Below are 27601 nucleotides of genomic sequence, written 5' to 3'. Positions count from 1 at the left end.
TAACTTCCTCCTTTCTTTACAGGTAGAGACGGCGAAAAAGCGTTACCACGCGGCCCGGAAGGACGAGCGGTCGGCACAAGTGCGAGAGGATCATTCTAAGGCGGACGCCTCCGTGTCACAAGAGCAAATCCGCAAGTTACAGGAGCGGGTGGAGCGGTGCAGCCAGGAAGCCGAGAAGGTCCGAAGCCGAAAGAGGCTTCTCCCTAGCACAGGTCATCTCTATCGGATCATGGCGCCCCCACTGATCGGCGGGTGACCAGTGTACGGTGGCGGATCGGCACAGCTCTATACGCCATGTAGTGGCTATTCTCAGTACTGCAGCTCAGATCACATTTGCTTCAATAGGAGCCGAGCTGCAGTACAAAGAACGGCCACTACAAGGCGCACCTGGGCGCCGCCGCCGCTGATCCCATATAGTGACTTCTGCTAAAGACTCGTCCATTTTTTTGCAGTGCCCCCCCCCCCCCCCAAGAGTAAACTTACATTTGCTTTGTCCTGAATGTGTCGCAGGAGAAGGGTGTGTATGAGAAAGCCCTGGACGAGCTGAACCGGTACAACCCCCGCTACATGGAGGACATGGAGCAGCAATTCGAGAGCTGCCAAGAGGCCGAGCAGAAGAGGCTTCGCTTCTTTAAAGAGATGCTGCTGGATTTTCACAAGCACCTTGATCTCTCCAGCAAAGACAGGTAAGGGCGGGGGGCAGTCCGACTGTCCCGACCTGCAAGCTGCCCACGGTCCCCCGTTGCTCTCCCGTTGGGTTACACGGCCCCCCGTTACTCTCCCATTGGGTTACACGGCCCCCCGTTGCTCTCCCGTTGGGTTACCCGTCCTGCCCTGTGGCTTTTCTCCATGTTTTTTTGTGGTGTTGCAGCTTCCATGCTCTGTACCGAGACCTCCACCAGGGCATCGGGGCGGCTGACGATCAGCAGGACCTGAAATGGTGGAGAAACACCCACGGGCCGGGCATGGCTATGAACTGGCCTCAGTTTGAGGTAGGTGTCCATACTCTATTGCTTGTTTATACTTGTTGGGTTTTGATATTGCATCTCTGACCTATTGAGATGCAATACCTCCTGCAGCCTGTGGACAGCTGTGGCACTGTCCTTTGGCTCCCGGCTCCTGCAGCAGTCTGTGCCAGTGCTGCTGACTTCTCACTTTGTTTTTCCTCTAGCTACAAGAAATCAGACTTCAGTTTTATCCCAGCCGAGTTATAGGGGCGTTCTCGGACTTGGCTATTGATGACCGATCCTTCGAATAGATGGGTGAGGGTCCGAGATCTCCACCAATCAGATGGTTACAGCTGCAGCAATGACCGGATGTAAAGTGTTTGGAGAACCTGCACTGCTCCATACAGCGTGTAGTGGCCTTTCTCGGTACTGCAGCTCTGCTCCCATTCACTTCAGCAGGAGCCGAGCTGCAGTATGAGAGCAGCCATTGCTCGGTGTATTGAGCGGTGCTGGCTCTTTGCACCGCATGTGTCCGGTCATCACCGCAGCTTTCACCAGTGGATCGTTGGTGATGCCGGGGGTGCGATCCCCACCGATCTGAGGACGAGCCCTCTGTCTGAGCAGTGACCCCCTCTACAGTCCGGTCAGCGGATGTCACCCGGTCGGGGTCCTGTTTGCCTCTTTCTAGTCGCTGTGAAGTGTTCCTTCCTAATCTCCTGAATCGCGGCTTCGGTGCTCCCTGGATGAACTTCCTCCCGAGCCGTAAATGTCTGGAAATAAGTGTTGGAATTTGCACTTAAAAGAATTAAATCAGTTTCTTGTGGGAAAAAACAACTTCTGGCAACTTTGGAAGTGCAAAAAAATATATATCTATATACTGCTGCGGCTAAAAGTTCACCTAGGGGGGGCTCTGCCATCCTGAAGCCCCCGCCGGCCTGTGCGGAGCGGCGCTGGTGTTTGCTCTCACGGTTTGTGAGGTTTCTCGTCCCCTAATGTTAACAATGACCTGATATGTGGAGGATATAAAGCCTGAGAGATGTGCAGGACGGCACGGCGGTGCCATGTTGTATCTTGGTGAGGGCAGGAGACAATCTGCGGATATTTATGGATTTTTTTTCTTTAACGTCTAAATACAGGAATGGTCTCCGGAGACACAGAGGCCAATCAGCAAGAAGGAGCGCAGCAGCAAGACTGTGGAGGAGGTCACCCTCACTGGCATCGTGCCATCCAAGGATGGGGTTACAGCGGGGACCCCCACCCAGCAGCTGAACCGCGGGTGAGTCAGACGTTCTCCGGCCCGCACCGCCATCACACAATGTTAGTACGTGGTTGTCGGAGTGGTGACCAACCACATCGAGCCACGGGCTTCACAGGACGGGGACCCCACGTCTTCTGAATGAGGTCGGGGTTCACCTGTGACTTTAGAGCTGCTGTAAAACTTGCACCCCCATCGTGCCCAGATGGCCACAGGCTGCCATGGCAGGATGGAAGTTGTGGCTCCTAGCATGCCTTGACCATCCGTGGCTTTCCAGCGGTTGTAAAACCAGGGCATGATGGGGGTGATGGTTTTACAACCGCTTCAGAGCCACAACTCCCAGCAGGACACGATGGGACATTTTTTGCTTTAGCCGGACAGTGACCTCGTGCCCTGACGGCCACAGGCTGTCATGGCTGCTGGGGGTAGTAGCTTGAGAGCCACAGATTGGGGAAAGCTGCCCCTTATGATGCTGGGACGTGGGACACGGAGGGTTTGGTGTCGGTTCACAATCTCTTTGACGTCCCCCCCCTCCCAGGTTTTCCTACACAGATGAAGACCAGGATTTCTATGCCACTTTAACGGATATCCCACGTTCAGAGTCAGTACAGGCCGCTGGTCGGCTTCTCCTGCGGACACACGGCCCTTCTCTATACTTTCTCCCCGATTGACTCTCCTTGGTGGCGGGGTTCCTCGGCTGACCTCCTTCATGGACCTCTCATAATTAAAATCTCCCGCTTTGTCTTCTGTCCTCTGGGTGGTAGTTGGTGGTTATGGGGTCACACGGGTATTTCTGGTGGTCAGTACACTCTATCTATAATGTGTATGGATCTGTATCTGGATGAGAACATCGTCCTTTTTTGCTTTATTTACCCTGTAAAGAGCAATTCCACCGAAAATGCCACTTGCACCACATGTTGGTCAAAACACCAGGCGTAAAGGGGTTCTCCAGGACACAAGCACTAAAGACATTGCCAGTGTATCCTTCCCATGGGCAATGAGGTTGCATGTTGAGCTGCAATACCAGACACTGCCACTGTTGTGTGGCGCTATGTAAGCAATGGTGGCGCTCACTTAAACGAGGCTTAAGCTTCACCCGTTGTCGGTCCTGGAAAACCCCTTTAAGAACGTCCTTCCTCTTGGAGACGTTGGGTGAAGTCCCCGGACAATACATGCTTGTATCGCACACATGGATGCGTTTTGGGTGGCGTTGCTCTCCAGGGTCTCGATCGTCTGCAGTGGTAATTAACCCTTGTGCTTCTTGCAGCGCTGTGAAAGACGACGGCTCGGAGTGGTCTGAAGACGACAGTCCTAAAAAGTCACTGGACAGTAACGGTCGGGAGGCGTCACAGGTAGAGGGCGTGCGTGTGCGGGCGCTGTATGATTACACTGGACAGGAGGCTGACGAGCTGAGCTTTTCGGCAGGTATACACCACTAACCTTCCCTTAACTCCCCTCCTGTCTCCTTATCCACAGGCACGTACCCCGCACCCCCATCCTCCATCCCTGGCCAGGCCTAGTGCATGAATCCGGCAGAGCACGCAGACTGGCATCCTGCATGGTGCACGCGTCTCGCTACCACATCACCCACCGTTAACACCGCACTAATTACTGTACTAATGTCGGCCCCATGGCGCTGGGACTGGAGCAGACGTGGCCCCGGTCATCCCAACGCGCGTGTTCTGGGGGGGAGGGGTGCAGAGAATACTGGGAATCTGTCCTCATCCAGGATCGGAAAATGCAAAAATGGCGCCACCCCTGTTTACAGGCTGTATCTGCTATTACAACCTGGCCCCTCTAACTGCAAAGGGGCAGTAAATATAGCAAGGGGGGGCGCTGTTTTTTTTAAATTCAGCATAACCAATTTAAATGGGAAATGCCACCTCTCGGAGCCTTTAATATCTCTACTACTTAAGGTCGTCCCGCGATTGCAAGCGACCTCCTGTGGTCGATCCCTGAGCGATCAGTAAGATCTGGACCAGGGGTATCGGACAATCTTGGGACAATCCCCCTTAAATGCGTTTCTTTTTATTACCTCCTTATAAATGTCTCCATAAGAGGTGCATTCGCTCCCCCGCATTGTGCGCGGCTTTCTCGGTAACGTCCACCACGGCTTCGCCGAGGTTCCCGGCTCCAGTAAATTTTTCTGCTGCTTCGCTGACGATCGACAGATGACGGGTTTATTAGAAGATGTCGGGGGGATTGCTTGGTAAATGGCGCATCGTAGTCTAAAGGCCCCTACACCCCGGAAAGTCTGCCGGACCAGCTGGGGCTCTGGACTGAAGGATTGGACTCCTACCTTCTCCTATATGAAGGCACATGCGCAGTCTGCTGAGCGGAGCCTCCATACGTCGGAGCCACGGCACTCCTAAACTGATCAGACGTGGCTCCTTTATTACTAAAAAGAACCAGCGCCACCCCTGTCCGGAGGTTGTGTGTGGTACTGCAACTCTGCTCCATTCACTTCTATGGAAACATGCTGCAAGATCGACCATGACCCCCAAATGGGTGCGGTGTGGGGGGGTGCTGACTTTGGAAGTAGGAGGCTATGCTTATCCTGTACTCGTCATTTATAAATGCAATGATGAAGGGGAAACTGCTCAGGATCTCAATAAATCATAATGAAGCGAATATTAAAGGGGTCTGCAGCCCCACCCCTTATTATAGGTTGTATCTGGTACTGCAATACATGCCCTATAGAAGTGTATACAGCGCTATAGCGAGGGCACTGGTAACGGGTAGAGCGGCTGTGCGCAGAGATGGTGCCATTACTACAGTGAGGGGTCCCTTAAATCACTTATAGTGGATTGTACTTACTGGTGTCCCCCCTGGAAGAATCACAAGGTAAGTGACGCATCGATCGATTGCAGACGGGAGCCTCTGTAATGCCCCATGGATGTCAGCGGGCTCTACATGAAGTTGTGCAGGTCTCACCAGCTGCATAGATTTCAGTCTGCAATGGCTTAAAGGGCTTGTCCAGCCATGTGCTATAGATGACCCGTCCTTGGGGTCGGCCATTGATATCTGATCGTACCCGGCCCCCCACAATCTGCTGTTCTTACATTTGGCCGCCAGTGCTGCGCCGTACACGGTGTAGTGGCCGTTCTCTGTACTGCAGCTCAGATTCCATTCACTTCAATAGGAGCCGAGCTGCAATTCCGAGAGCGGACAGTGTACGGCGCTGCACTGTTCTGGATCTGTGCACTTTATGCATCCTGGACATCCCCTTTAAGCCTTTGTCTGTTCAGTGGGATTAGAGGCCGTTGTTGGCCGCTGTGTGCGATTCTGGTGACTGATGTCCATCTCGTCGTCTTACAGCTCCACATTCTCTATTTCTCGTGTCCAGGAGAAGAGCTCGTAAAGCTGGGCTCTGAAGATGAGCAGGGCTGGTGCCGAGGACGTCTCCTCTCTGGGAAAACTGGACTTTACCCTGCAAACTACGTGGAGGACGTCGTGTCCTGAGTGTCCACCCCAAGCGTCCTCCGAACTGAGCGCGGATCCTCCCGAGGACGGGGGGGCCGATCTTTGAACATTGGAGACTTCTAGTGAATCCACTGCTGCTTTTATCATATTATTTTAGACATGCCGTTACATATATATATATTTTTTTTCTTAATAAAAATGACCCAGAAGATATTTTCCCGGCTGCGCTCCAGGGATGTGCGATGTAAAGTTTATGGAGTCCAGGTGAGCGGGCGCGGATCGCCCACATGTACATAGCAAAGGTCAGATACACAAGTGCTTCCTCCAAAGCCCCCGTCTGGGGTCCGCAGTTGGGTCCGATCACCCGGCCTCGGTCCTGTACGCACAGATGTGATGGACGCCCTGCGTGATTTATTTTTATACTGTCCTGCCCACATTTGCACAGATAAAGCCGCCCTCCCTGCGAGGTGGCGGAAATATGAACGCCGTGATGTTGCACCGTCCTGTGTCCCCCCCCCGGCCCCTGCTAGGTACACGGGTGATTTGTTTCTAGGATTTCCTGCTGGACACAGCAGATATTTTGTAATTTTGAGGGTTTAGTCGGTGATGTAGATCACTCCCTACACGTCGTGTCCCCGCTCGCTCTGTGCCGTCTCGCCGATTTCGGGTTCAGCATGAGACTTGTCGAGCGCTCTGGGCAGATCTGAGCCGTCTTGTGCCATCTCATCATGCAAGTGACCTTATTGTAAACGATGTATTTTCTATTTAAATGATAATAAAATCCACGTTGTTTTTACCCCATGTGTGAGCTCTGCTGCCGTCACCTCCTGTTTGGGTGGAAGAAGTTTTACAGGTGCAATTGGTGTAAAGTCACTAAAGTAATATTGGAGGTTATTGTCTATAATACTTCTCAAAAAAATAACGGGAACAGTGAAATCCCCCATCCTCGATCTGAATGAATGAAATCTTCTCATTGAATACTTTGTTCTGTAGAAAGCTGAATGTGCTGACAACAAAATCACACAAAAATCATCAATGGAAATCACATTTATTAACCAATGGAGGCCTGGATTTGGAGTCACCCCCAAAATTAAAGTGGAAAAACACACTACAGGCTGATCCAACTTTGATGTAATGTCCTTAAAACAAGTCACAATGAGGCTGAGTATTGTGTGTGGCCTCCACGTGCCTGTATGACCTCCCTACAATGCCTGGGCATGCTCCTGATGAGGCTGAGTATTGTGTGTGGCCTCCACGTGCCTGTATGACCTCCCTACAACGCCTGGGCATGCTCCTGATGAGGCTGAGTATTGTGTGTGGCCTCCACGTGCCTGTATGACCTCCCTACAACGCCTGGGCATGCTCCTGATGAGGCTGAGTATTGTGTGTGGCCTCCACGTGCCTGTATGACCTCCCTACAACGCCTGGGCATGCTCCTGATGAGGCTGAGTATTGTGTGTGGCCTCCACGTGCCTGTATGACCTCCCTACAATGCCTGGGCATGCTCCTGATGAGGCTGAGTATTGTGTGTGGCCTCCACGTGCCTGTATGACCTCCCTACAACGCCTGGGCATGCTCCTGATGAGGCTGAGTATTGTGTGTGGCCTCCACGTGCCTGTATGACCTCCCTACAACGCCTGGGCATGCTCCTGATGAGGCTGAGTATTGTGTGTGGCCTCCACGTGCCTGTATGACCTCCCTACAATGCCTGGGCATGCTCCTGATGAGGCTGAGTATTGTGTGTGGCCTCCACGTGCCTGTATGACCTCCCTACAACGCCTGGGCATGCTCCTGATGAGGCTGAGTATTGTGTGTGGCCTCCACGTGCCTGTATGACCTCCCTACAACGCCTGGGCATGCTCCTGATGAGGCTGAGTATTGTGTGTGGCCTCCACGTGCCTGTATGACCTCCCTACAACGCCTGGGCGTGCTCCTGATGAGGCTGAGTATTGTGTGTGGCCTCCACGTGCCTGTATGACCTCCCTACAACGCCTGGGCGTGCTCCTGATGAGGCTGAGTATTGTGTGTGGCCTCCACGTGCCTGTATGACCTCCCTACAACGCCTGGGCGTGCTCCTGATGAGGCTGAGTATTGTGTGTGGCCTCCACGTGCCTGTATGACCTCCCTACAACGCCTGGGCGTGCTCCTGATGAGGCTGAGTATTGTGTGTGGCCTCCACGTGCCTGTATGACCTCCCTACAACACCTGGGCATGCTCCTGATGAGGCTGAGTATTGTGTGTGGCCTCCACGTGCCTGTATGACCTCCCTACAATGCCTGGGCATGCTCCTGATGAGGCTGAGTATTGTGTGTGGCCTCCACGTGCCTGTATGACCTCCCTACAACGCCTGGGCATGCTCCTGATGAGGTTGAGTATTGTGTGTGGCCTCCACGTGCCTGTATGACCTCCCTACAACACCTGGGCATGCTCCTGATGAGGCTGAGTATTGTGTGTGGCCTCCACGTGCCTGTATGACCTCCCTACAACACCTGGGCATGCTCCTGATGAGGCTGAGTATTGTGTGTGGCCTCCACGTGCCTGTATGACCTCCCTACAACACCTGGGCATGCTCCTGATGAGGCTGAGTATTGTGTGTGGCCTCCACGTGCCTGTATGACCTCCCTACAACGCCTGGGCATGCTCCTGATGAGGTTGCGGATGGTCTCCTATGGGATCTCCTCCCAGACCTGGACTAAAGCATCCGCCAACTCCTGGACAGTCTGTGGTGCAAAGTGACGGTGGATGGAACGAGACATGATGTCCCAGATGTGCTCAATTGGATTCAGGTCTGGGGAATGGGCGGCCAGTCCATAACTTCAATGTTTTCATCTTGCAGGAACTGCTGACACACTCCAGCCACATGAGGTCTGGCATTGTCCTGCATTAGGAGGAACCCAGGGCCAACCACACCAGCATATGGTCTCACAAGGGGTCTGAGGATCTCATCTTGGTACCTAATGGCAGTCAGGCTACCTCTGGCGGGCACATGGAGGGCTGTGCGGCCCTCCAAAGAAATGCCACCCCACACCATTACTGACCCACTGCCAAACCGGTCATGCTGAAGGATGTTGCAGGCAGCAGATCGCTCTCCACGGCGTCTCCAGACTCTGTCACGTCTGTCACATGTGCTCAGTGTGAACCTGCTTTCATCTGTGAAGAGCACAGGGCACCAGTGGCCACTTTGCCAATCCTGGTGTTCTGTGACAAATGCCAAGCGTGCTGCATGGTGTTGGGCTGTGAGCACAACCCCCATCTGTGGACGTCGGGCCCTCATACCACCCTCATGGAGTCGGTTTCTAACCGTTTGTGCAGACACATGCACATTTGTGGCCTGCTGGAGGTCATTTTGCAGGGCTCTGGCAGTGCTCCTCCTGTTCCTCCTTACACAAAGACAGAGGTAGCGGTCCTGCTGCTGGGTTGTTGCCCTCCTATGGCCCCCTCCACGTCTCCTGGTGTACTGGGCTGTCTCCTGGTAGCGCCTCCAGCCTCTGGACACTACGCTGACAGACCCAGCAAACCTTCTTGCCACAGCTCGCATTGATGTGCCATCCTGGATGAGCTGCACTACCTGAGCAACTTCTGTGGGTTGTACTGTAGACACCGCCTCATGCTACTGTACCTCTAGGGGTGAGAGCAATCGCAAAATGAAAAAGTGACTAAAACAGCCAAAAAGGATGAGAGCAGAGAAATGATCTGTGGTCACCACCTGCTGAACTGCTTCTTTATAGGGGGTGTCTTGCTGATTGCCGATCATTTCTACCAGTTGTCTGTTCCATTTGCGCAACAGCAGGAGAAATGGATTCACAATCAGTGTTGCTTCATAACTGGACGGGTAGATTTCACAGAAGTGTTATTGACTTGGAGTTATATTCTGTTGTTTAAGTGCTCCCTTTATTTTTTTTGAGCAGTGTATATGAGCCAAGTGCACTCGCTCGCCAACCACTTACCCACCGCTGCTCCGCTCCCCTGGTCAGGTCCGCTCCCCTGGTCAGGTCCGCTCCCCTGGTCAGGTCCACTCCTGTCTCTGCTTTTTTTCTGTGCCAGAATTTTGTTGCAGATTTCTGCTGTACAGCGTCTTGCTTTACACCATTACGGGTTAGTCACAGAGTCTAAATAAATGTGGTGCATAGGTGTGCAAGGGATTCTGGCACATGTTGGCTTAGTAAATCTTCCCTGCTGTATGTGACAATCTGCACCAATATTTGGGCTCAAAAAGTGCAAAGTGTGAGAAAGCCAGGAGGGGATAAAAAGTTGCACAAGTGACTAAAGTATCGTTCAGTCTGTCCTCTTGGATGAGTCCCTGATACATTTGGCGCACGTCCATACGTTTTCACAATGTTTTTGGAGTGTGACAGCAAACGCCTGTCAGCCGCAGCCGGACCACACGCTCTCCATCCAGGGTCCGCAGCAGTATGCAGCCCCCCTGCTTCCTGGGGGACGTGTTCACTGGTTAATTTGCCGTTCTAATAGTGAGCCCCAATTATGACATGGAGCAACAAGCGCGGTGACCTCCTCTGTACAGCGCTGCGGAATAGGTTGTCTGCTTATATAAATGGCAACATCAGAAATGACTGCATTTGTTTTAAGGTTTTCAAATATGGCGGCCAAAGAAAGTTGCAACCAATTCGCAGGCATTTTCTGAGAGGTAGTAAAAATTTAGGTTTTCTGATTGATTTTCTAAGATGTTGATAGTGGCCAATGATATCCTAGATGCAAGGGGGTTAAAGTCATTGCCGAGTCTGCAAAAATGTTAGTAGCAGGTGAATAGGGGGCAGAGTGTGACCGGGATAGCGCCACCTGGTGGCACAGCTGGTTCTCAGGATCGTTGGCAATCACAGGCGTCTTGCGGCCGCCAATCTTGTGCTACAAGTCTGGCGAGAAGCGGTGAAAAGACTTTTCTCCATCCAAATACGGAAAAGTTTCCCACAATTGTACAAATCTGATTACACGGGAGCGGCCACCTTTATAGAGTTTTCATTTAAAGGGGACTCGTCACCAGGTCAAAAATTTAGTTTTTGCTCTTATTTTATTCCTCCACTACTGAGAACAAGGTGACATTGGACTGCCCTTCCCTAAGTTAAAGGGATGTGTCCAGGCGACTGATGTCCTTTACCATGGAGTTGTGCTGCGGTCCGGGCTGGCGCTTGCCAAGTTAACACTTTCCTGTCCGGCAGTGAATGTCGGGTGCGACTGCCGTTAATTAGAGCAAATTTGAACAACCTTGAGATGGACTTCGAATCTAAAGCCTGATGGATGTAGCAGAGCTGAGCGTGCCAGGTTTATTGGGCGCCTTGTCCCGACTGCTGTGATCGTTTTGTTCAATAACAATTAATATTACGATATAACTGTTACTGACGTTTTATGTGAAAATGTCTCGTCGTGACGCCACTACTGCTGCTTGGAATTGGTATAATCTGTCTTGTCTATGGCTGTTGTAACTTTACGGAAATCTGACCACAAAGTGAAAAAAAAAAAAAAAAATCACCAATGAACGTGCAACACCATCCGCTGCACCAGATGACAAACTCTGCTCCACTACATCAGCAAAACAGACACAAGACAACATTCATATGCCATCTGGTGGTCATCTGGGTAAATGACACTCTTAGAAAAACCACTGTAACAAGTGTTTCTTTTATTATTATTATATCTTTAAATAAAATCACTCAGTGCCCCTAACTTCAATATCCAATTGCTTCATGAGAAGCCACATTAGTCCACGAAAATGTGCATATAATGTAATATACTAGTTATAGTTATCAGCGCATATGGGGTATATAAAGAGAACAGCAGTCACATTGACAGAAAGGTGTGAGGACCAAAGCAAGAGCCCACACGTTATGGAAAATGTTTTCCTGTATCAGGACCAACTGCATCTCTGAAAACTGTGGGATCTTAACTTTGTTCTTGCACTACTCTTCCTACCATCCTATCAACTACACGCTGAATGGGAGTGATCTCTACCCAGACATTGGATATACTTTTTTTTTCTTCTTTGGCCAAACTTAGGTTGAGTGGATTATCTTACTAATATTTAGTAGGAAACCTCATCAATGTCAGTAATGACATATATATATAAATATATATATATATATATATATATATATATATAATCATAATCTCCCATATGCATATATTAAATTATAGCTTTCTCATCAGGCCGTCAGTCAGAGAACCCCCTCTAAATCCAGTCTCTATAAGGAAGAGCAGAAAGTCGGTGGACACAGTTCACATGTCACATATATGGCCGCTGTTCAATCTGGTTTCTGGGCAATCTACACCGCGGTGCACGGATGAGGCTTGTGAGGCAATATTCACCCATCAGAAACATGGCAGCGCCACATTGGTACACCTTATTGCAGAAGTGATGACAAAGGTTTTTCAATCCAACAAAGCAAGTTAAAAACAAATAAATTCATTAAAATATTAACACGGACATAGAAAATCCTGACGCGTTTCACATCTGTAGCTTAATCCAGTGGCGGATACAGACGGAGAGGCCCCTGTGCAGGAACAGTACATGGGCCCTCTGCAGTCCAATAGCTCCTCAGAATGCACAATTCCTCCTGCTGTGGAGCAGGTTGTGGCCCCTGACCTCTCGGGCCCCTGTGCACAGTATATGGGCCCTCTGCAGTCCAATAGCTCCTCAGGATGCACAATTCCACCTGTTGTGGAGCAGGTTGTGGCCCCTGACCTCTCGGGCCCCTGTGCACAGTATATGGGCCCGCTGCAGTCCAATAGCTCCTCAGGATGCACAATTCCTCCTGCTGTGGAGCAGGTTGTGGCCCCTGACCTCTCGGGCCCCTGTGCACAGTATATGGGCCCTCTGCAGTCCAATAGCTCCTCAGAATGCACAATTGCACCTGCTGTGGAGCAGGTTGTGGCCCCTGACCTCTCGGGCCCCTGTGCACAGTATATGGGCCCTCTGCAGTCCAATAGCTCCTCAGGATGCACAATTCCACCTGTTGTGGAGCAGGTTGTGGCCCCTGACCTCTCGGGCCCCTGTGCACAGTATATGGGCCCGCTGCAGTCCAATAGCTCCTCAGGATGCACAATTCCTCCTGCTGTGGAGCAGGTTGTGGCCCCTGACCTCTCGGGCCCCTGTGCACAGTATATGGGCCCTCTGCAGTCTAATAGCTCCTCAGGATGCACAATTCCTCCTGCTGTGGAGCAGGTTGTGGCCCCTGACCTCTCGGGCCCCTGTGCACAGTATATGGGCCCTCTGCAGTCCAATAGCTCCTCAGAATGCACAATTCCACCTGTTGTGGAGCAGGTTGTGGCCCCTGACCTCTCGGGCCCCTGTGCACAGTATATGGGCCCTCTGCAGTCCAATAGCGCCTCAGAATGCACAATTCCTCCTGCTGTGGAGCAGGTTGTGGCCCCCTGTCCTCTCGGGCCCCTGTGCAGAGGTTTCACCAGTGATATGGCCGCCCCTGTCATAAATGAGATTGGGGTTCAGCTAGACTCGGGCCGCCTCACTATTTTCTAGGCTCCGCTGCTTCTATTTTAATGAAGTCACAATAAAGAATATTTTGCTTTTCGCTTTTGCTGGATTGAAAATCCTTTTCCGTCACTTGTAGGATAGGGTGTACCAATATGGCGCTGGAATGACGTCACATTAACGTAACCCTGCTTCTGATTGGTCAAGATCACTAGCACCACCCACCAATGTGTTCTGCTCTGTGATTGGCCAGCTTTCAGCCGCTTGTGTCCTGCTCTGTGAGTGGTTAGTACGTTCTGCTTGGTGATTGGAGGAGACGCGGAACCACCGCAGTGTTTGATGGGAGTGAGAAAACATGGCGGCGGCTGAGCCGAGTAAAGCGGAGATCCAAGCAGTGTTCAAGCGACTGCGGGCGGCGCCTACGAATAAGGTGAGGCCGGGAGCGGAGCGGGGCTGCAGGCTGACGAGGCCAGCGACTGTTATCCGGCAGGGGGAGATGTATGTGGTTGCTGTGGTGGACTAGAAGTCCCTGGCATCGGTATTCCGAGCCTTGTAGTCCGTCTGGAGATAAAGAAGATGCATATAATGGTCTTATTGATCCCAGGTGACACTCTATTGCTCGCAGGTATCAGCCAAGGTCAGCTGATACTAAGATATGAGTAAACTAAATATTTAAAGGGGCCTCGCCCCAATAGAAGGTCGGCTCTGGAGATCAGTGATTGGCTGCCATGTAATACCGCACCTGCCCCATAGAGGCCGCTGCAGCAGCGGATCGGCTGATGGCGGCGATCAGAGGATTCTCATCCGGGCTGATGAGGGGCCACGCTCAGGACGACCCCTCTAACAATCGATTATCAGTCGTGTACTAGGACCTGTAACGAGCGCTGATCTGGTTACCGTGGTGATAAGGCTCATTATCAGCAGAAGTCTGAAGACCCGAGTCCGGCGGAGGCCGGTGCACCGCTCTTTCCCTTCCCCCTCCATTGTCACACAAGCCGTTAATGATTACAGTCAACTCCAGAAAAGAAAGGGAGCAAAATCGACTGGTGATGAGACCACAACGTAACCCGAGGGGACCGCCCCGTAAACCCGAGGGGACCACCCACAAGATCTAAAGCCAGTGCTGGTGATATCGGGTGGACTGTGAACAGCGCAGAGGCTTCAGTAGCCAACACGTGTGGAACACCAGACCTCGATCAGTAAGGTTACCGGGGGCCATTTATGCCATACACCATTAATACACGATAGGTTCTACCTTTGGTGATTGCCGGGGGTCTGACCATTGACCCCAAGAACGAGGCTCTGAAATGCCCCATTACATAGAGATGGTTACATGTCTGCACCACTGCTCCATTTATTGTCTGTGCGACTGCAAGAGCTGGGTGAGCGCTGCAGCCAGCTGTCACTGTGGTCATTTCTGGGCCCCGGCTGATTTCCCCCATATACACGCACACTCAGGTCAGCAGCGCATACATGGGGAGAGAGGAGTGACCTGCTGTCAGATGCCTCTGAAGGATCAGCAGACACCGTTCAGCTCTTCTGATGTTTCTTCATCCGTCTGGGGGAGAATGAAGGATCGCCGGTCCCATGTGAATTGCAGATTTTCATGTGAATTTTCTCTGGCGGGGGTGGAGACTTTGAGACAGGAAAACCCCTTTATGTTTTTTCACTGTATACAGGGACTATATTGTGTATTTCTGTAATAAATTGGGGGAAGTTCACTTGTATCAGATTTCTGTCCACTGTAAAGGAGCTAGGAGGGGGTGGGTTGGGGGAGGGGATTGGCTAAGCTATTTGATAAAGCAGAACTATCCAAACAGGGAGGCAGTGATTGAGGGGCCGGAGTCATCCTCAGGGTTGACCTGGATTGTGAATCTTCCACTGACTGCCTACAAACAATAGGAAATACAAACAATCTGATAACTTCATTGTGCAAATAAAGAAGCTGTAAAACCAGCTGTGCAGCAGAGTCTAAAGGCCCCGGCACACTTAGCGACCCTGCAACGATCCCGACAACGATACGACCTGTCAGGGATCGTTGCTGCGTCGCTATGTGGTCGCTGGTGAGCTGTCAAACAGGCAGGCCCACCAACGATCAGGGGAGCAGCGACATCGTGGAAAGAATCTTTCCACGATGTCCTGCTCCTGGTTACCAGCTTGCTGCTGAAGCAGGAGCAGGCTGGTAACTATGGTAAACATCGGGTTACTAGGGGCACACGCGCGCCTAGTAACCCGTTGTTTACCACGGTTACCACTTTGCTACAGTGAGCAGGAGGTTACCGCTCACTTTAGCAGGCTCGTAACCATGATAAACAGCGGGATACTAGGTGCGTGTGTGCCCCTAGTAACCCGATGTTTATCATGGTTACCAGCCTGATCGCTGCTCCCGCTGGTCACACACAGCGATGTGTGCTGACCAGCGGGAGGTCAACGACCAAAAAATGGTCCAGGACACTTTGCAGCGATCAGCGACCTCACAGCAGGGGCCTGATCGCTGCAAAGTGTCACACATAGCGACATCGCTGGTGAGGTCACTGTTGCGTCACCAAAACCGTGACACAGCAGCGATCTCACTAGCGATTTCGCTATGTGAGACGGGGGCTTAAAGGATGAGGTGACTCTTACATCTGCTCCCCGTCACTCACCGCGCTTTCTCTTCCAGCCGGGGTGAACATATGACCGCAGCACCGGATGTACGGAGCTGGTGCTGTCCCCATCGGGCCAGAGGAGTGGGCACAGGGACTACGGAGGCGGTGGAGAACGCCTTATACAACAATGCTGCCCGTCCTTTATTCTTCACAATATAATACAGAATATTCCCATCCATTACTATTTGCCTGCTGAGCTGACACCCATGTTGTGGATGTTGGTGGGCGATCAAGACGCTGGATGTGAAGCGTCACCCTCCGCCGCTCCCCGTGTGCAGAGTCTGTGTTCTCGGGTGCCATTACTTCCTCGTCGTTGGCTTCTCTGGTTCCAGGCGTAGATATATTACCTTTCCATTGGGCGTCGATGACGAGTATCAGCCGCTGCTTTGCTTTTCCACGACACTTTGCTCCGGTTGCATTAGTGCCGTTGAGGCTGTGGCTCTCATTAACCCTTTCTCTGCCTTTTTTCCAGTCCTGCTTTGACTGTGGAGCCAAGAATCCCAGCTGGGCCAGTATTCCCTATGGAGTGTTCCTATGCATCGATTGCTCCGGCACACACCGGTCTCTGGGCGTCCACCTCAGCTTCATCAGGTGAGACCATTTTGTGCAGGGGTCTTGTACTGTTGTAGGGGTTTTCTAGCCCCCACTTCTGCATCGAGCTGTAAGAGGAGCTGCTGACTGGTTTCTGCTGGCTCCTTGCTGCTTTTCTACCTCTGTTCTTATACTCATAAGGCTCCAGACCATAATCCTCTCCTGACGCAGAGGTGAGAGGCATCGGACCCCTGTGCTGTGGTTGGTGCTGTTTGCATTGTGCATGGTTTCCAGCACACACCGGTCCATACAGTGAGCCATGTACAAGTTGTGTATGTGAAGATGAAAGTCCGCAGTGTGGACCCTCCAATACCGTCAGCACTGACCCAGATCCTATACAAAGAACGAACACTAAATCCTAACCCCATTCAGCAGAGATCTTCCCAGCATGCCCTGACCGCCGCAGGACAAAGGAGATGGGGATTGTGCTTCTCTAATACGACTGTGGCTCAGCCGAGGCGTCGATCATTAATATTGCATCTTGTTTCATTGTCAGGTCCACAGAACTGGATTCCAACTGGAGCTGGTTTCAGCTAAGATGTATGCAGGTCGGGGGCAATGCCAACGCTGTGAGTATCTGGAGAGCAGACGTGTCTTGTCTGGGGGGAGGAACATGACACCATTTTATATATTTTTTTTTTTGCAGAATGCTTTCTTCCACCAGCACGGCTGCACCACCAATGACACCAACGCCAAGTACAACAGCCGCAGTGCTCAGATGTACCGGGAGAAGATCCGGCAAATGGCCAGCTCTGCCATGTCTAAGCATGGCACCGATGTGAGTGTCCAGAAGGGGGCGGCCGGCTGCTGTATTGTAGATTGTCTGGTTACTGATTATTGCCGGTTGCATCGTCTGCGTTGTCCCCACCACTAATGACTGATACCAAGGGACACTGACTCTCCTCAGTGCTCTGTGCCTCCATAGTGGTCAGGTATTGAAATTCACCTCCGGATATGTGCACACGGCCAGCGGGGTTTTGTTCCGGGAAGCCTCTTCTTTTTCTGTTTTTTCCTCGTTTTTAAGGCGACTTTTTTATTTAGATTTATATATAACATAGCAACTTCCAGGTAGGAGCCGCCTTCCGAAATGGACCGGACACTTTTATCCGCTTCATGGCTTTCTGAGTCTCAAGTGGTTAACCCCTTCACGACATATGACTTATATTTACATCATATGTCGTGTCCCTGACTTTCATGCGGCATCTTTCCCCACACATGACAGCTGATTTAATCAAGGTATAGAAAAACATCGGCACACCACAAGTATGCTTTGCAATTTGAATGTTTATTTATTAAGACCCCTTATGGCACAGCAGATGACGTACCAACATTTCAGCCCCAAAGGGTCTTTATCAAGGTATCTGCTTGATGCCAGGGTGCTGGGAAGCTGACACCACGGCGTCACTGACCGCACTCCAGCTTCCCAGCACCCTGGCATCAAGCAGTAACCTTGATAAAGACCCGTCGAAAACCACTGCATCCTGTGATTGGCTGCAGCAGTCAGGTGTCTTGAGCAGCGAGTCATCGGAGGCTTTTCTGATCCTGTGCTGCTCAATCTCACCTGAGCGAATGGTCTTACAAATGGTGGAACAATGACTTCTCCGCCTCCGGTGCTGACGCAGACCATGGAGCGTCCTGGGGAGCAGTAGGATCACTTATTTTACTTCTTGCTGATCCGCACCCCCAGGGGACACTTATTTTTCCTCCCTTTAATGTCCATCCATTTCTTACACACACAAAGCCCTGGTATATTGGATTTCAGACGCTTCACTACACGAGGTCTATTGTTTGGGCATTGGATCATTTCCTCTGCGTCTGAGGTTTTTACGTTTTTGTTCTTTTTTCAGCTCTGGGTGGACGGGATGAATTTCCCTCTTGCAAACTCTCCAGAGAAGAAGGAGTCGGACTTCTTTGCTGAGCTGGCCCAGGTATGCTCTGCTCCGTCGCTGGGTATGTGTAGGTCTTGTCACTGTACTCTGGAGGTGATCGGTGTATATGGACCACGCAGGTTTTCATGGGGACGTGATCCACTAATCCACATCGTGGGTGTTTTATATATGATCGATTCCGGTTTATATTTCAGTCTTCCAGCTCCTGGGAAGCGACATCAGTCATGGAGCAATCGCCGGAGACCATCCAGGCAGCAGCCAAACCGCCAGCCGGTGCTCCCTCTGTAGCCGGTGCCCTCTCCGGAGCCGATCCACCATGTGAGCGTTTCCTCTTGCTGTCACTTGTGATATTAGGTTTTCCATTGTCTTTGTCGCTTCTTATCCTTTTCTTCCAGCAGGTGCGGAGTCGGGGCCCAGTGTTGATAACCTGAGCACGTCGCCCAAGGCTACGATAGGTAGGTGACGCAGGCATTGCCCATCAGCTTTCACTGTGTGGGGTGATACCTGGGAAGATGGCGGCTCCTTATTTTCCAGCAGGCTCCCCTCCTCCACTCCTCAGCTGAATTGTCGTCCCTTTCTTCCTCAGACCAGGCCATGTGCCTCTGTGTTCAGGAGCCTTCCCCCAGCACAGGTGACCATGGCTGCTGTGTGCTCGGTGTCTCTGTGCTGTGCACACCGTGCTCTTACCCTCTGGCTTTACTTGGTGACATTGCTGGTTGTTTGCTTGATTTCTTTAGCTTTCTGTCCGGATGTAGTGACAACGAGTCTCCTGAATCGCCCATTGGTGATCCGCACAAGTGGACGGGCGTCATCAGGGTCCTGCCGTACTAACCATACCCAGTGTTTGGCATGGGGGTCACTGCTGCGCTCTGCCACAGGATCAGTAATGTCGAGCCTCTGTACATCACCACCATTTTACCATCTTTGCTGCTTTCTTGTAGAGGTGAAACCTTCTCTCATCGGAAAGAAGAAACCTACAGCTGCCAAGAAAGGGGTAAGTCCTATAAGATAAGAGGTGAGGGTCAGTAACCTGGACGAATGGTTCTTATACCTCGCTCCCTTACAGTTAGGGGCGAAGAAGGGGCTTGGTGCCCAGAAAGTGAGCAGCCAAAGCTTCAGTGAGATCGAGAAGAAGGCGCAGGTGGCCGAGAAGCTGAGGGAGCAGCAGGCCGCTGAGCTCCAGAAGGAAGCGGAGGAGTCGCTGTGAGTATCCGTGTGCGCCGCCGTCAGTCTGTATATACAGGGTGTGCACCTCACCACTGCTCTCTGTCCAGGGTCTCCTCCATGAGGCTGGCTTACCAAGAGCTTCAGATAGATCTCAAGAAGGAGGAGAAGAAACTGCAGACCTTGGAGGGAAAGAAGAGAGAGCAGGCTGAGCGCCTGGGGATGGGCCTGGCTTCCCGCAGGTACGTGACTGCCTCCGTCTACTGTACCAGTGTTATACCTGGCGACGCACCGAGCGCTGCGTTATCGGGGCCACCAGCTTCATGGTAGTGACTAGGAATATCCTTTATGCTCAGAGAGGAGCTCTCGTCTCCGGACACTTCTGCTTTAGTATAAAATAATTTGGGAACGTTTTTTCTTGAACCCGTTATTCCTCTGTTGTTCTTCCTGGGACTGTATATATAGAGGGGCTGGACAATACTGTTCCCTTCTACTTGGTTGTGCCCAAAAGTCTGACATTGGTAATTTTTTCCGGAGGAATAACAGAGGAAGATTACTGTCTGTATTTAAGGTGAGGCCTCTGAACTCCTGGCCTGTACGTGTGGGGGGGGGGGCCCTCTGATCTCACAGCCCGTACGTGGGGGGCTCTGATCTCACGGCCCGTACGTGGGGGGGTGAGGGGGGGGGGGGCACTGATCTCACGGCCTGCGGCTAGACTTGGTGGCATTTCGGGGCCACTTTTCTTTTCATATTTCTCTTTTGTCCAGCTCCGTCTCACACTCGGTTCTCTCGGAGATGCATGTAATCGAACAAGAGACGCCTGTCGTGACCAAATCGTCCCGATCTCAGCTTGACCTCCTGGAGGACACCAGCTTCACCTCGGGGCCTCCGAAGTACGTGTCATTTTGTGTCCTGTGGTTTCTGATGCTGTCGCTTTGTTGTAGCTGAAGATCCAAGATGTCAAACTGGAAGATGCTCCACGTAATCCTCCCCCAGGGCTAAAATGTTCCCCTCTCTCTCTAGATATAAAGATAACCCGTTCTCCCTGGGGGAAGGATTTACCCCACGGTGGGAAAACGAAATCTCAACATGGGGATCCGCAGAGAAGGCCGAGGACGAGCGAGAGGTGACCATCTCCAGCATTCAGCCCGCACGAGACCGGTGAGTATGCGGCCACTTCTGGCTGCTCCGCTCCGTACAGACAGCGCCACATCCGCTATAGAAAACTCTTTATGGGCTCCAAAAAGTGATTTAGTATGATACTGATGACTGCACTCCCCGCACAGTAGGGGGCCCTCAGCCCTGTTTCTATCAGAGATATAACCACCTATGAAATACAGAGACACCTATTGTGGGGAAACTCATTTGTAGGCCAGAATGCCGTATAACGTCCCCCTCGCCACAGAGCGCCGCCTCCGCGCCCCTCGCCACAGAGCGCCGCCTCCGCGCCCCTCGCCACAGAGCGCCGCCTCCGCCCCCCTCGCCACAGAGCGCCGCCTCCGCCCCCCTCGCCACAGAGCGCCGCCTCCGCGCCCCTCGCCACAGAGCGCCGCCTCCGCGCCCCTCGCCACAGAGCGCCGCCTCCGCGCCCCTCGCCACAGAGCGCCGCCTCCGCGCCCCTCGCCACAGAGCGCCGCCTCCGCGCCCCTCGCCACAGAGCGCCGCCTCCGCGCCCCTCGCCACAGAGCGCCGCCTCCGCGCCCCTCGCCACAGAGCGCCGCCTCCGCGCCCCTCGCCACAGAGCGCCGCCTCCGCGCCCCTCGCCACAGAGCGCCGCCTCCGCGCCCCTCGCCACAGAGCGCCGCCTCCGCGCCCCTCGCCACAGAGCGCCGCCTCCGCGCCCCTCGCCACAGAGCGCCGCCTCCGCGCCCCTCGCCACAGAGCGCCGCCTCCGCGCCCCTCGCCACAGAGCGCCGCCTCCGCGCCCCTCGCCACAGAGCGCCGCCTCCGCGCCCCTCGCCACAGAGCGCCGCCTCCGCGCCCCTCGCCACAGAGCGCCGCCTCCGCGCCCCTCGCCACAGAGCGCCGCCTCCGCGCCCCTCGCCACAGAGCGCTGCCTCCTGTCACCTTTCCGTAGATCAAAACTTATTATATCTCCGTATTTCCAGTGTAAAGTTCATCAATCAGCGAATATAATATAAGGAAGAAAAGCAGAAATGTCAAAACTCAAGGAGATGTTCGCAGCATTAGTAGTCAGGGTAATGGAGGAACGCTGCCTTTCCTTACGCCTCATCTTTCTATCGCAGGCCTACAAATAGGAGAAAGCCAGAGAGCGCTCCGGCTCCGGAGTCCAACGAAGCTCGCACAAAATTTGCCAGCGCAAAAGCGATCTCCTCGGACATGTTCTTCGGGAGAGAGCAGGACGCTGAGGTACGAGATCCCCGACTCCCAGGTGTGAATTGTGCCTGCGCGTCTTCCAGTGCTGGGATTATTATACCTTTACCACTTACCCAAATACAAACACCAAAGCTCCAGTGCAAAGGCCGAGGATAGGTTCTCTTTCTGGATGGTACGTATGCTGTTTATTAAAAGGGGTTGTCTGGTGAAAATAACTTCGTGACCTCTGGGCCCTGCACCGATCGGCAGAATGGGCACTTTAATCCTGCTCCATTCTAATGGGGATAGGAGTGTCCCGATCTGCTGATCAATGCAGGTCCCAGTGATCGGACCCCACTAATCCTATAATCTATCACCTATCCTTTAGATATATAACTTTTTTTTTTTTTTTTCACCTGACAACCCCTGTAACTGTATAGACATGTGCTACAGATCGCAGGAGGCCACCACAAAACTGTGCAGTGTGGGATTCTCTTCAGATATGTCGATTAAGTGCATATGCCCGACATTAGCCAAACGTGCTGCATGCCCCTTGCCGAACTAGAGCCCCCCACTTCCTTCAAATTGCCATTGTTAGGTTACATCGCCCAATTCCTGCATTTTAATAAAGTCCTTCACGTTACCAGTGGGATTGATGTCAATTACACCCAGGGGACGAGCATCTGACGTGACGTCGTCTGCACTACTCCGACCCGCTTGGCTTGTGATGAGATGTAAATTACAAGTTGTTTTAGTGAAGAAGCCTAATGGCAACGGTTCGGGTGCAGAAGGGGCCTGACAGTTCCCTTTATTATTCCTTAGTTCCCACTCTACCTTCAGCTCTCAGCCCTGACCCCCATTTATGTTCTGTGTTTGGTGGGATTCCTCCTATGTTGCCCCCAGTTCATATATGTGGATAGGGAGGACTGATGTCTTCTGTCTCTGCACAGCGCTGCGGATTATATGATCGCAAGGTCAGTAATATGAAGCGAAGTACAATCTCTCCTCAGCTGCTGTCCGCCTCCATTTCTTTCTTCATCCATCGTTTTTACAGTCTATTTTCTTTAGTGATGCGGTTAGTGATCCCCTTAATAGCGGCTTTATTCTTACCGTCTTATATTCTGCACAAAGCTTTATTTCCCCCAGGACACTGATTCATTGGTGTGAAAATCACCGGCCTCGTGTCCCAGCATACTCGGCCCGTCTCTGCTCGGCACGACGTGTGTCTCTGCTCGGCACGACGTGTGTCTCTGCTCGGCACGACGTGTGTCTCTGCTCGGCACGACGTGTGTCTCTGCTCGGCACGACGTGTGTCTCTGCTCGGCACGACGTGTGTCTCTGCTCGGCGCCCCTCTCTCTGCTCGGCGCCCCTCTCTCTGCTCGGCACGACGTGTCTCTCTGCTCGGAGCCCCTCTCTCTGCTCGGCGCCCCTCTCTCTGCTCGGCGCCCCTCTCTCTGCTCGGCACGACGTGTCTCTCTGCTCGGAGCCCCTCTCTCTGCTCGGCGCCCCTCTCTCTGCTCGGCACCTCTCCACATCACCGCTGTTCCCCATTCTGTGACTTTGTGACAGGAGCGGGTATCAGGCCGGCACAGATTTATTACCTTCTCTTCCATCATCGCTGCAGAGCCGCTGTGTTCCCGGGCGAGGGGCGTCCTCGCTGGGATACGAGCGCAGAACTTTATTCTGAGTATTGTGTAGGGGCTTCGTGAGAAAATCCGGCTGATGAAGCGGAGGGGGATGTGCTGAGCTGTAGAGACCCCTGTACGATGATTTATGTGTCGTTTCTGCTCGGTGTGCGCCGTCCTCGCTGGACATTACTGCGGCACAACATGGATGATCGCGCTGATGAGACGCTCCTGGAGTCGGTGCAGTCACACACTAACTGCCTAAGTGTCTGGTTAGGGTTAGAAGATCTTGGGGGTCCCATTGGCACATGGCTCTTATCTGTTAACCCTTGACATGTCGGGTCCGTGTGAATGGATTGCTCAGGAGAGGAGCCTGCGCCATAGACGGTGGATGCCGGCTGTATAGCGCTGACGCGCTGCTGTCATGGATGCCGGTTGAGATAAACCTGTTCTATGAGTTAACGCCTTCGATGCTGCGGTTGCTACTGATTGTGGCATCTAAGTGGTTAGAGGGGGACGTTTCAGGGACCCTAAAACAGTTGCAGACATATTGGCTCCTCCAGAGTGACGGCTGCGGTTCTCAAGTGATGGATCTGGGTCTGGGATGATGGATAATTAATAATCGCTCCCATTTTGTTTGCAGTATGAAGCCAGATCTCGCCTGCAGCAGTTATCTTCCAGCACGTCCATCAGCTCCGCCGACCTCTTCGGAGAGTCTGACTCCGTGAATCCCGGAGGTAACGTTGCATTAATCTTTATTACAGTTATACTTGCACAACTCGGGATTATCAGCGACCGGACAACTGCAGATCTCCAGCTACCTACGAGTCCCGGCTCTGCTTATTAGCGGGACCCATGATGTCATGTGCACGTTGCACCGCCACATAACACTGGATGCGGCTCATCAGAGGAGGCGCCGGGACGCCGCCGGTAGGAGGAGATCTGCAGTTGTCCTGTGCTGGACCCGGGTCCTGTGAATTTTTTTTGTTCTTATCTATTTCTGTCTTCATGAATGTATTGTGACCCCCCCCCAGCTGGCGTCTCCCTGGGTAATGTCATCCCATCTGCAGACATCACCCACTTCAAGCAAGGAGTTAAATCTGTTGCCGGCAAGATGGCGGTCCTGGCCAATGGCGTGATGAACTCTCTCCAGGTGCCACCTCTGCTAAATCCCTGCATCTATCTGCTGCCTCCATTATGCGTCATATTAACCCCCGGCTGCTTTTTTTTTTCTGCAGGATCGATACAGCTCCTATTAAATCATCAGGAAGGACGAAGTCGGATCCTGCTGTAGCATTGTCCTATATCACCTATGTATAGGGCGAGGGAGATGAGGGGGTCAGGATGGACGTAATCTGTGTCCCCCTTTATAGAAAATGACCGCTTCAGTATTTCTACTACCACGTCCACTTCCGGAGCATTTCTCACCCCACGTCCAGTGTCCGCTGTCGCTTGTGCCCATCAGCTGCTGCTCCCCCGACGAGGGACGCCCCGGACTGTGTGCTTTATCTTGTGTGTTAGTGTGAGATCACTATATGGGGGGTCTCTTATGACGGCAGGGTCTTCTGTATAGCATGTGATGACTGCGTTGTAGGCAGGATGAGACACTGATAATGGCGGAGACATGGCGCACCTCGTCCTAGAGAATTGATGACTGTTACTGTCAGGATGAGGCCGTCATGTCCTGTATTATCTCGTGTGACTATTGTGGTTTTAATATTTTAATCTTTAGCAAGTGTGGAGCGTAAGGGGCCACGAGGAAGCGGGTTCACTGCGTCCCAGCATGGCGGGAGAGACTCCATAGAGACCGGCTGCATGAGTATTTATTGTGTCGTCCCCGTCGGGTGCAAGACTGGGTGCGGCAATTTTACTTTGTACCACGCACCTCTCAAATGTTATTTACAGTGGTGACCCGAAAAAGAGTGAATAAAGATACTGAGGCTCGAGCGCGGGGCTGTGACTCCTGTGTAACATGAGCGAGGCCTCGGTCACTGCCTGTGTGCACGACGGCCAGAACAACCATAGGACATGGCGGCCATTCAGCAGACAGAACATTGGCTGAAATGATGCAAAAGAGCTTAGAGGTGCCCGGACTGTCAAATTCATCATAATTTATGCTGCACAATGGTAAATTTCTGGTCTATTGTGCCATGAAGAGGCACCAGATTTACTAATGGACACCGGCCTCCTGATTAATTTGTCATATGTTACTCCAGCAGGATCAAGATTGGCATAAAAACGCCAGAAGTGATGAATTGTTCCCCGTGTGGCGAGTTCAGAGTCTCAGCATCCATTATATGGGCTTTATGGACCAGATTAGTGCAGGTAATAAAAGGTAACTCCTGCCACCATTACTAAGGGCACGTTCACACGCTCAGTATTTTACATCAGTATTTGTATGTCAAAACCAGGAGTGAGCGATAAATCCAGGAGTGGTGACGTGTTTCTATTGTACTTTTCCTCTGATTGTTCCTCTCCTGATTTTGTATAGCAAATATGTGAGATTTATATTAAAAGCAACTTTTATTTATAATTATTTAAAAAAAATTGTGCAATATCCAAACAGACAAAAAAATGGAATGATCTCACCTCATTGGTTGGTGCTGGTATACGGACACCGGAGGTGTTTAACATCTGGAATCAGACCGGGAAATAATGGATTATGTCTGTCCCTATGCCTCAAATAAGTCCCTCTGACCCTAAAATAACTGCCTTATGTCCGTATATTCCCTCTGCGTCTCCCGACGCGTTTCCTCCATCATAGGTTCTTCAGGGAAATAATAATATTATGTCTGTCCCTATGCCTCAAATAAGTCCCTCTGACCCTAAAATAACTGCCTTATGTCCGTATATTCCCTCTGCGTCTCCCGACGCGTTTCCTCCATCATAGGTTCTTCAGGGAAATAATAATATTATGTCTGTCCCTATGCCTCAAATAAGTCCCTCTGACCCTAAAATAACTGCCTTATGTCCGTATATTCCCTTTGCGTCTCCCGACGCGTTTCCTCCATCATAGGTTCTTCAGGGAAATAATAATATTATGTCTGTCCCTATGCCTCAAATAAGTCCCGCTGACCCTAAAATAACTGCCTTATGTCCGTATATTCCCTCTGCGTCTCCCGACGCGTTTCCTCCATCATAGGTTCTTCAGGGAAATAATAATATTATGTCTGTCCCTATGCCTCAAATAAGTCCCGCTGACCCTAAAATAACTGCCTTGTGTCCTTATATTCCCTCTGCGCCTCCCGACGCGTTTCCTCCATCATAGGTTCTTCAGGGAAATAATAATATTATGTCTGTCCCTATGCCTCAAATAAGTCCCGCTGACCCTAAAATAACTGCCTTGTGTCCTTATATTCCCTCTGCGCCTCCCGACGCGTTTCCTCCATCATAGGTTCTTCAAGGGAATAGCTCCTCAGACTTGATTAGTCCATAAGGGATAAGGTATCAAAAACTGTCCTACAGCCGTCCAATATACATGTCAATGCTTCTAGTCTATTGCGCAGAAGAACCTATGATGGAGGAAACGCGTCAGGATTTGATCACAAGCATGCTGTAATGCGGATTGGGAAGATTTTTCTTACTAACCACTGTTTGAAGGTATTCAGTTCCCAACAAATGTACCAATAGAAATATATAAACCACTGTTTATTATACTGAATTATCTGTGTTTGTGGGTGAGATCTTATTAAGGTCTAAATTAATTTAATACACAGAAGTATTGGTCTTGGATCTGTAAAGATATATTGCCGTTACTGGACATGGATCACAGACGGTCGTATTTGTTAAACTCAATATTATACTGGAGAGATAATTGGACAGTAATATCCACGGTTAGTTGGATGAAGATGGTTTGAATGACACAGATTACTGCCCCATTTTTTTGTCTGTTTGGATATTGCACAATTTTTTAAAAAAAATTCTAAATAAAAGTTGTTTGTAATCTCACATTTGCTATAGAAAAATTGACGATTTAGTGAGAACTAACATCTTAAAAATCCTGGTTTTGACTTCCAAATACTGATGTCAAATACTGAACGTGGCTTTATATGGACGGACGGGCGCACAGCGCGAGACACGTCTGCAGTTTGTAACTGGGACTGTCCTGATTTTAAAATAGTTTTGTCTTTACAAAACGACTGTTCAAACCCAGCACAGGAGCTCGGTGCACCATCGCTTGGCCAGAAAGTTCAGTGCTCCTTCCCGCCTCCTCGTTTTCCATCTCTCTCTGCCTCCTATAATGCCAGAGCAGCTAATCAGGACAGCGGAGAGTGATGAAAAACCAGTGGGCAAATGCACCG

General features: G+C 51.6%; 2 protein-coding genes across 16 annotated transcripts in view; both read left to right on the top strand.

The window, feature by feature from the left end:
* PACSIN3 (protein kinase C and casein kinase substrate in neurons 3) overlaps positions 1–6421 on the top strand; it is a 36725-nt gene extending 30304 nt beyond the window's left edge. For 9 of the 12 annotated variants that reach the window (XM_073658921.1, XM_073658928.1, XM_073658927.1 and 6 more), the window contains 7 exons: positions 23–178; positions 511–686; positions 872–992; positions 2084–2223; positions 2741–2803; positions 3470–3627; positions 5549–6421. In XM_073658921.1, the coding sequence (XP_073515022.1) occupies positions 23–178; positions 511–686; positions 872–992; positions 2084–2223; positions 2741–2803; positions 3470–3627; positions 5549–5664 (930 nt within the window). In that variant the 3' untranslated portion in view covers positions 5665–6421. The remainder of the gene's footprint in view (positions 1–22; positions 179–510; positions 687–871; positions 993–2083; positions 2224–2740; positions 2804–3469; positions 3628–5548) is intronic. The other 3 variants (XM_073658930.1, XM_073658929.1, XM_073658931.1) reach the window with 3 other exon arrangements.
* Positions 6422–13360: 6939 nt separating this feature from the next.
* On the top strand, positions 13361–25247 carry ARFGAP2 (ARF GTPase activating protein 2). Of its 4 annotated transcripts, none has more exons than XM_073658917.1 (17): positions 13361–13496; positions 16187–16305; positions 16802–16874; positions 16952–17083; positions 18153–18233; positions 18389–18512; positions 18593–18649; positions 18781–18825; positions 19136–19188; positions 19261–19397; positions 19469–19600; positions 20126–20251; positions 20382–20519; positions 21605–21728; positions 23944–24037; positions 24335–24453; positions 24539–25247. In XM_073658917.1, exons 1-17 carry the CDS (start codon positions 13422–13424, stop codon positions 24557–24559), a joined length of 1650 nt encoding a protein of 549 aa, XP_073515018.1. In that variant the 5' UTR covers positions 13361–13421; the 3' UTR covers positions 24560–25247. The 4 variants fall into 4 exon arrangements, with proteins under 4 accessions (XP_073515018.1, XP_073515017.1, XP_073515020.1 ...); XM_073658916.1 differs by having other exon boundaries at positions 18590–18649; XM_073658919.1 differs by lacking the exon at positions 18781–18825.
* Positions 25248–27601: the final 2354 nt, after the last annotated feature.

The sequence above is a fragment of the Phyllobates terribilis genome, unplaced genomic scaffold (genome assembly GCF_046119375.1).
Source record: "Phyllobates terribilis strain yellow unplaced genomic scaffold, ASM4611937v1 Scaffold_13__5_contigs__length_258822181, whole genome shotgun sequence".
In the NCBI taxonomy this organism is placed as follows: Eukaryota; Metazoa; Chordata; class Amphibia; order Anura; family Dendrobatidae; genus Phyllobates; species Phyllobates terribilis.
The sequence above is the reverse complement of the archived record's forward strand: the minus strand, read 5'-3'. Positions and strand labels throughout refer to the sequence as shown.

Excerpts from the sequence above, each read along its gene's own strand:
- ARFGAP2 (XM_073658916.1), top strand. The coding sequence starts at position 13,422 with ATGGCGGCGGCTGAGCCGAGTAAAGCGGAGATCCAAGCAGTGTTCAAG. Across the intron at positions 13,497-16,186 it reads GGGCGGCGCCTACGAATAAG|TCCTGCTTTGACTGTGGAGC; the intron begins GTGAGGCCGGGA and ends CCTTTTTTCCAG. Across the intron at positions 21,729-23,943 it reads GGAGAGAGCAGGACGCTGAG|TATGAAGCCAGATCTCGCCT; the intron begins GTACGAGATCCC and ends TTTTGTTTGCAG.